Raw genomic sequence first — 9,061 nt, forward strand, 5'->3', positions numbered from 1 at the left:
GTGCACTAACTGCATTTGTCTTCATTGAACTGTTTCCACAGCTCTGCCTACAGCGTCTGTGAAGATAGTCACTACCCAGGAGACACTGTACTCCGGAGACACAGTCAAGCTGCAGTGTGAACTATCAGACTACACAGACTGGACATACCACTGGTTAATAAATAAAGAATGGCTTTCCAGTCAGACCAGTAAAACCACCACCATCTCTCTCTCTGATCAGGCTGGTCAGTACCAGTGTCAGTTGATAAGGACAAGACGAACCCCAAATTAATTTCTCAGCTTTGGCACAGGGGGAACATTGGGTTAAATGCTCAGAGTGACATATTTGTACTTTTTCAGCTATGGGATTCGATCCAGAAACCTCCCAGTTTCTGGCCCAACACTCTAACCACTAGGTTACCTAATGTGATAATATTTGTTTGTGCAGAGAGACCTGTGGCTGTTCTGACCCTCCAACCCAACAGGCCCCAGATATTCAGTGGAGAGACTGTCACTCTCAGATGTGACATACAGGGGGGAGAAGAGATTGAGTATTATTTTTTATAACAGTGGGAAGTCAGTCTACTCCAAAACAGAGCCTGAGTACAGAATCAGTCCTGCAATGAATGGTCTATATACCTGTGAAGGTCTTCAGAAAAGAAATGGCTTAAAACACACCCAGACAAGTAATGCTCTACAATTAACCATGTCATGTAAGTCTGTTTTTATGGGATTGCAATAGAAAGAGACAGAATAGTGAGAGAAAACGAGGAAGGACAGTTGTCTCAGATGAGATCAGGGCCACATTGGTTGACCATGTGCTCAACCATGGATTGAGTATGAGGGAGGCTGGGCAGAGATTTCAGCCCAACCTGAGCCGCTACACTGTTGCATCTATCATCATTGTATTGCTTGGAAAATATTGCTGTCAGTCTTCTGTAAACCACATCCAGATTTGACTTCTATTGATATGAACCCATACAGAAGTGGTCCATGTTTGAACTAATATGATGACATAGAGAGAGGAAGGAATAAGAGGGCAAACCCAGTAGACTGAGAGGTTATGTTGTTGCTATGGACCAATCACCATATTATTATATTACATAAACATATATTATATGTTTCTATATTGTGATCCATAAGAATGTGGTGTAGTTACAGGCCTGAACTGAAGGGGTCGATAACAAACCCCAGATGTTTACCTTGTTTCGTCACACAGTGTCTCAAACTCTACAACAAACCACTTAGATATGTTTAGAGGTAAATCATTTTTTAAAATGTATTAATGTTTTCAACATATAATGATGTGACAGCTTTGACAGCTCTTTGGTCTTGGCCATAGTGGATGGAGTTTGGAGTGTGACTGTTTGAGGTTGTGGACAGGTGTCTTTTATACTGATAACAAGTTCAAACAGGTGCCATTAATACAGGTAACGAGTGTAGGACAGAGGAGCCTCTTAAAGAAGAAGTTACAGGTCTGTGAGAGCCAGAAATCTTGCTTGTTTGTAGGTTTGTAGGTACTTATTTTCTACCATAATTTGCAAATAAATTCATTAAAAATCCTACAATGTGATTTTCTGGATTTTCTTTATCATTTTGTCTGTCATAGTTGAAGTGTACCAATGATAAAAATTACAGGCCTTTCTCATCTTTTTAAGTGGGAGAACTTGCACAATTGGTGGCTGACTAAATACTTTTTTGCCCCACTGTATATTATACTTAAGCATGGTTTAATTGTGTTTCACTGTAACAGATTTTTTTATTATAAGGTGTAATGAAGATGGATCTTATCTGCAGCTACAGTAATTGTGTCTGCTTTGTATTGTCATGAATTCCGCCGAAGTTGGTTTCTCTCCTAGTTCGGGCGACGTTTGGCGGTCGGCGTCGCCGGTCTTCTAGCCATCATCGATCCACTTTTAATTTTCCATTTGTCTTATATTGTCTTCCCACACACCTGGTTTCATTTCCATCATTACATGTTGTGTATTTAACCCTCTGTTCCCCCCATGTCCTTGTCCGGAATTGTTTATTGTAAGTGCTTGTGCACGTTATTCTGGTGTGCGACGGGTTTTGTACCCATTGATATATTGTTCTGTTTCCGGTGGTTTTTATTTTTAAACTGTGCCATTGTAAACACAGTTTTTGCTCTCCTTCGCCTGACTTCTCTGCCACCAGTACGCACGCCTTACATGTATTGTGTATTGCATTGTTATGTTTTTTTTGTGTAACTTTATTAAAACCTACTGTCTTTGATTTATTATATCTGTAATTCAGATGATAGACTAACATATTTGTATATGAATTTCCTAAATATTAGAATAATTATTCACGCTTTCTTCTAATGGCCTGTACTTTTACAATATCTTTGCGTTGTGCTTTTTTAATAAGCAATTTTTTTATCCACCAGATGGTATGAGTGCTTCCTTACAGTAAATGGATATTGTCATCGTCATCAACTTTTCCATAAAACCTAATTTGGTCAAAACTCCTTTCAGCCTAGTAGAGATCTTATGCTCCACAATGTGTGACATGTCCCGACAAATGATGACATTAGTGGTGTATGACTCTGACTGCTATTTCCAGTGTCCCTGCATGGTCTGGAAGATCACTGTTCCAGTTAGGGGGTTCCTGTGTCTATGTGTTTATGTGTATGTGATCAGACAGACAGCCGGCAGCCAGGTCATTGTCACTGCTCCTGATAAAATAAAACAGGTCGCCACGGAGACCACAAGTCACAGGAAGTGACATCACCACAAGATGTTGCCTGAAACATAGAAGGGGGGCCTTTGTCAGTAACCTGGGACCCAGTACCTTCAGAAAAAGTTGGCGGGTGTTTCATGTCCCCCAGTCACCCTGACCTATGAGCATGCAGAAGAAGTCATGCAAACACGTCTGCAGACATACGAAGCCTAGATGAAAATGCACACAAACTGCTTTGATATTTTTGCTCTCTCTCACTCACTCTATCTAACCCCCCCATTCTCTCTCTTTTGTTCTCTTTTGTTCTCTCTCTCTCTCTCTCTCTCTCTCTTTCTCTGTATCTATTTCTCTATCATTTTCTCTCTTTCTCTCTCTGTCTCTGTCTCACTCTCTCTCTCTTCCCCCGAGCCCCCTATCTTTCTCTGCAACTTTGAGTGGTTTGCTCATAAAGTAACAAGTTACCGGTATCTGTGAAACACCAGGACCACGACCATTAACCACACAACCAGCAGCAGCTAGGAAACACATGCTCCAAAACCAGCACCATCAGACTGATCAACACAGTGACAGACCCCAAACACACCCACGTCTCATCGTCTAACTCTCAAGCTGAGTGAAGGGGTATTTTCAGAGAGCAACTAGAGAATGTGACTTCCTTTTCAGCTAACATACAATCATAATTTTATAGAACAGCAGCCGTCATCAAAAGGACGTCTCTGCTCTTTCTCTACACTACTATTCCTTCTCTGTGTGTATCGGTTAGTCAACCGCTAGCTACCAGTGACAGTGATAGATAAGTACATACAGCCAGAGGAAACAGTCAAAGCCTTAAAGAGATGTCTGGTGGTCCCTTCTCCTCCTTCTCCAAACAGGGAATACTGCTTCTCCTACTCTCCAACCTCCACTATGGTAAGTTCTGTAAAAAAAAAAAAAATTGTATCCTGTTCATGCTTTGTATATCTATTTCATGTGCTTTCTTGAATTATGAAGTTAGTAAAACCGTTAGCTTTCTCTAACTACCTTGTTGGTCTTTGCAACGGTGTGTATTGAATGTAGAATTTATTTCGAATATTTTGCTTTATTACTGTTTGATAACACCTACATAATACCTATATTCAGGAACATATCACGATCAAATCAAATCAAATGTATTTGTCACATACACATGGTCAGCAGATGTTAATGTGAGTGTAGCGAAATGCGTGTGCTTCTAGTTCCGACAATGCAGTAATAACCAACGAGTAATCTAACCTAACAATTCCAAAACTAGTACCTTATACACACAAGTGTAAAGGGATAAAGAATATGTACATAAAGATATATGAATGAGTGATGATACCGAACGGCATAGGCAAGATGCAGTAGATGGTATCGAGTACAGTATCGAGTACAGTATATACATATGAGATGAGTAATGTAGGGTATGTAAACAAAGTGGCATAGTTTAAAGTGGCTAGTGATACATGTATTACATAAAGATGCAGTAGATGATATAGAGTACAATATATACATATACATATGAGATGAGTAATGTAGGGTATGCAAACATTATAGTAAGTAGCATTGTTTAAAGTGGCTAGTGATATATTTTACATCAGTTTCCATCAATTCCCATTATTAAAGTGGCTGGATTTGAGTCAGTGTGTTGGCAGCAGCCACTCAATGTTAGTGGTGGCTGTTTAACAGTCTGATGGCCTTGAGATAGAAGCAGTTTTTCAGTCTCTCGGTCCCTGCTTTGATGCACCTGTACTGACCTCGCCTTCTGGATGATAGCGGAGTGAACAGGCAGTGGCTCGGGTGGTTGTTGTCCTTGATGATCTTTATGGCCTTCCTGTGACATCGGGTGGTGTAGGTGTCCTGGAGGGCAGGTAGTTTGCCCCCGGTGATGCGTTGTGCAGACCTCACTACCCCCTGGAGAGCCTTACGGTTGTGGGCGGAGCAGTTGCCATACCAGGCGGTGATACAGCCCGACAGGATGCTCTCGATTGTGCATCTGTAGAAGTTTGTGAGTGCTTTTGGTGACAAGCCGAATTTCTTCAGCCTCCTGAGGTTGAAGAGGCACTGCTGCGCCTTCTTCACAACGCTGTCTGTGTGGGTGGACCAATTCAGTTTGTCTGTGATGTGTACGCCAAGGAACTTAAAACTTACTACCCTCTCCACTACTGTCCCATCGATGTGGATAGGGGGGGTGCTCCCTCTGCTGTTTCCTGAAGTCCACAAAATCATCCCCTTAGTTTTGTTGACATTGAGTGTGAGGTTATTTTCCTGACAAGTGATTCTGCAGTTTTGAATGAGTGCCAATGGTGTGGTAGCATTGGGTTGGTTTTGGGGTAAACTTTGAAAATTGAGATACGAAAGACACGCATAGTGTATAGAGGAGTGAAAGAGACTGGGTTTTATGTCAGAAGGTAATGGGTCTCTGTAGAAGGACAGATGGCTTTGGAATGTGTTGGGTGGACAGGAGGAGGTCACATGATTGCTATAGGGGAAGGGGATGGACATCTGTGCATTAGGTGAAGGAGGGGTTGAGGTCAGGAGGTCAGGTCAGATCCCCTGAAGGGAGAAATAATGGTTTATTATCCTATTACCCTTTTCCTGTCGAACCATAAGATGTAAGGATTGGAGAGAAGGAGGACTATATATATACTTGTGGAGTATATATACTTGTGATGGAGTATATATACTTGTGATGGAGTATATGTACTTGTGATGGAGTATATGTACTTGTGATGGAGTATATATACTTGTGATGGAGTATATGTACTTGTGATGGAGTATATATACTTGTGATGGAGTATATATACTTGTGATGGAGTATATATACTTGTGATGGAGTATATGTACTTGTGATGGAGTATATATACTTGTGATGGAGTATATATACTTGTGATGGAGTATATGTACTTGTGATGGAGTATATATACTTGTGATGGAGTATATGTACTTGTGATGGAGTATATGTACTTGTGATGGAGTATATATACTTGTGATGGAGTATATATACTTGTGATGGAGTATATATACTTGTGATGGAGTATATATACTTGTGATGGAGTATATGTACTTGTGATGGAGTATATATACTTGTGATGGAGTATATGTACTTGTGATGGAGTATATATACTTGTGATGGAGTATATATACTTGTGATGGAGTATATGTACTTGTGATGGAGTATATATACTTGTGATGGAGTATATATACTTATGATGGAGTATATAAACTTGTGATGCAGTATATATACTTGTGATGGTGGGAACATGTCTTTGTCTGACTACAGCTGTGTTGACCCTTTGGGAAGAATTCAACTTGTTTAAGCTTCTCCCGTGTCTAAGAACCTAACAAGTGCTTCTAGATCGCAACAGATCTTAAGACCCTGTGCCTAATGGCTGCCATTCATTAAAATTAAAGCGATATGGGACTGTATCAATTGTTTCTATTACATAATATGAGACATTGCCAGACTAGGATAACTGCAGTTATGCCCTAAATATCCCACCTCATTGAGTTGTAACTTTATTTTGCCTTAATTCATGACAGATGTTTTTTCGTGTAAGGGTTTATATTTCATAACTTCAGACTGACATGTATTTATAATGCCGCCAGCGTTGTATATGACACATTTCAGGTGAATTATTAAACATTTAACACAGTGGGAGTTGTACTTGTGTGCTGAGGAGGGGTTATCAGATCCACCCCCCACTTCTCTTTTCCTATAATTTCATCCTGTTCTACTGAATTTGGGGGAGGAGTTCACTTTAATGAAGTAAAATAGGACCCAAGCACTCAGATACGTAAATATATCAAGTGAAAATATGCAAAGTATCATGTACAGTATAAATGAAACCTGGAAATGGCCTATATAAATCTAATCCATTATTATCTATTATTGATTTGGTAGGACGTTGCATTGCAGGATATTATTGTGTAAATATTCATGTAGGCACACTGTAACAAGTATTAGAGTGTAACAATGAGTAATTACAACACTTGCTACATTGTACTACATTAATAATTACACAGTAATAAGATCATTGTAATATAGTGTGCAACCATTGATTGATGTCAAAATAGCATGTGTATTTGTGTGTTTCAGTTGTGGGTGTTCCTCTGATCATCAACAAGAGAGTGGGGGACTCCGTGGAGCTGCTGGCAGGCTTAGAGACAGAACATATAAAATCCTTGGTGTGGAAGTTTATGGGAAAGGATATTGCAGAATTCAATTCAGAGGTTGTATATTCACCTGCATCCCAGTTTGAGGGGAGACTAAAGATGAACGCCAAAAACTACAGTTTAACAGTCAGAGAACTGACACTGCAAGACTCAGGTGATTTTCTACTTACAGGTGAAGAGGACAAAGGTCAGATTGGCAGTAAGACCATCACTCTGAAGGTCCACGGTAGGCTTTTAATACCATTATTGCATCCATTATTGCATTTTGATATAATTCTTATTTATGATCTTTAAACTATAACACAGATTTTGTGGTTTTATACTGACCTAACTCACCGTGCTTTGTTAAATATCCATCACATTTTCAAGTCGTCTATCTCCTGGTGGTATGGCTATGGTAGGGTTCATTTAGAAGACTGATTATGAGTCTCTATCTCTCTCCTGGTTGGTCAGAGTCTATATCCAAGGTGGTGATCCACACAGACATCAAGCTATTGGCCAACCACTCCTGTACGGTACGGCTGGTGTGCAACGTGTCCTCCGACCCCAACATTACCTACACCTGGGAGAGAGACAATGAGATCTACGGGGACGCCCAGCAGATTCACTTCTCTCTCTCACCAGAAGAGAGAGACATCAGTGTAAAGTGCAACGCCTCCAACCTAGTCAGTTGGAAAACTGCTTTTGAGATGGCAAAGTGTAGTAATGACACAACCACCCCAGGTACCTAGATATCATAATAATCCCTTCCCTTCTATACACTTTTCAGTGTGCTTATATGCTTATGTTGTCAAATACATTATGTAATGCATGTGATTACATTGGATGTATATGATATAGAGCCATTTAGACTTTATCATATTGTATTGTCTAATCATGTGTGTTGTACAATATGTGACAGGACTGACATGGTATACCATCTACATCGGAATATCAGTAGGAGGCGCTGTGGTGCTGATCCTCACTGTAGCTGTGGCGGTGTGGTATTGCAGGGGACGAAGTAACACAGGTATGTACAGCTTAGGGCCCTCAGCTATACTTAAAGTGACATTTCAGGTGGTTCTAGAATTATTCTTCAGCTGATCAGATTTTTGGGGGGATTTGCTAGAAATTAGAAAAAGAGTGAGACCCCTCATTAATTCCTGGGTATGTTTGTTGATATCCTGTATAAAATGTGTCTGATTGGTTGACATTTTGTTCTTATGAAACACAGCAGATCTACCTGACAACACAATATATGCTGATGTTATGATCAACACAAGAAGTAGAGATGTAAGTATGCATTGTCATTATTATGTATCTGAATGTGTTAAAGCTGTATGTACTGTATTGTAATGGGCTGTATTTTGATTCCAGACAAGATCAAACAGTCATGTAAACCCAATATCCTTCTATGAAACTGTCAATGATCTGGTTATCCCAAGATTGAACAAGGTAAGATATAAATGGTCATAATGGTAAAATGTATGTGGTTGAATGGAAGACTATGTAGTCTACTTTGAGAATAGTCACTACCTTTCTTGATGCTGAAATAGTTTCTTCTTGATTATCTGTCACATGTAGCCGCAGACTCTGTATGATAAGATCGCGTTTGGACGCCCAGAAGGACCCCAGTCTCCCTACCAGAATGTACTGTGAGCTGAACAGGATGTGGTCATAGGTTGGGCCTCCCATAGATATGGAACCCTCTGCATGCTCTGCATCTTACACGTGTACTTTCTGTAGATAGGCCTAGACTTTACTGTCTATTTGCTTACTTTAACTTCTTTCTCCTTTTGATGATTCTCATATATACAGTATGTCATAAGGCCTTATGCCTTTCTTTGAAGGCCTAGTTACAATTACAGTGCATTGCGAAAGTATTTGTCCCCCTTGAACTTTGCGACCTTTTGCCACATTTCAGGCTTCAAACATAAAGATATAAAACTGTATTTTTTTGTGAAGAATCAACAACAAGTGGTGCACAATCATGAAGTGGAACGACATTTATTGGATATTTCAAACTTTTTTAACAAATCAAAAACTGAAAAATTGGGCGTGCAAAATTATTCAGCCCCTTTACTTTCAGTGCAGCAAACTCTCTCCAGAAGTTCAGTGAGGATCTCTGAATGATCCAATGTTGACCTAAATGACTAATGATGATAAATACAATCCACCTGTGTGTAATCAAGTCTCCGTATAAATGCACCTGCACTGTGATAGTCTCAGA

The 9,061-nt window shown here is 39.9% G+C and overlaps 1 protein-coding gene across 1 annotated transcript; it reads left to right on the forward strand.

Moving 5' to 3' along the window:
• The first annotated feature begins 3,230 nt into the window (after window positions 1–3,230).
• Window positions 3,231–8,758, forward strand: LOC110500937 (SLAM family member 8-like). The gene is made up of 7 exons (XM_021578441.2): window positions 3,231–3,588; window positions 6,776–7,078; window positions 7,306–7,575; window positions 7,754–7,861; window positions 8,066–8,124; window positions 8,209–8,286; window positions 8,416–8,758. The coding sequence occupies exons 1-7, from the start codon at window positions 3,516–3,518 to the stop codon at window positions 8,488–8,490; spliced, it is 966 nt and encodes a 321-aa protein (XP_021434116.2). The 5' UTR covers window positions 3,231–3,515; the 3' UTR covers window positions 8,491–8,758.
• Window positions 8,759–9,061: the final 303 nt, after the last annotated feature.

This window comes from Oncorhynchus mykiss, chromosome 21 (assembly GCF_013265735.2).
Source record: "Oncorhynchus mykiss isolate Arlee chromosome 21, USDA_OmykA_1.1, whole genome shotgun sequence".
Lineage (NCBI taxonomy): Eukaryota > Metazoa > Chordata > Actinopteri > Salmoniformes > Salmonidae > Oncorhynchus > Oncorhynchus mykiss.

Coding starts and splice junctions, on each gene's coding strand:
- LOC110500937 (XM_021578441.2), top strand. CDS start 3,516: ATGTCTGGTGGTCCCTTCTCCTCCTTCTCCAAACAGGGAATACTGCTT. Junction 8,125..8,208: donor TCAACACAAGAAGTAGAGAT/GTAAGTATGCAT, acceptor TTTTGATTCCAG/ACAAGATCAAACAGTCATGT. Junction 8,287..8,415: donor TTATCCCAAGATTGAACAAG/GTAAGATATAAA, acceptor TGTCACATGTAG/CCGCAGACTCTGTATGATAA.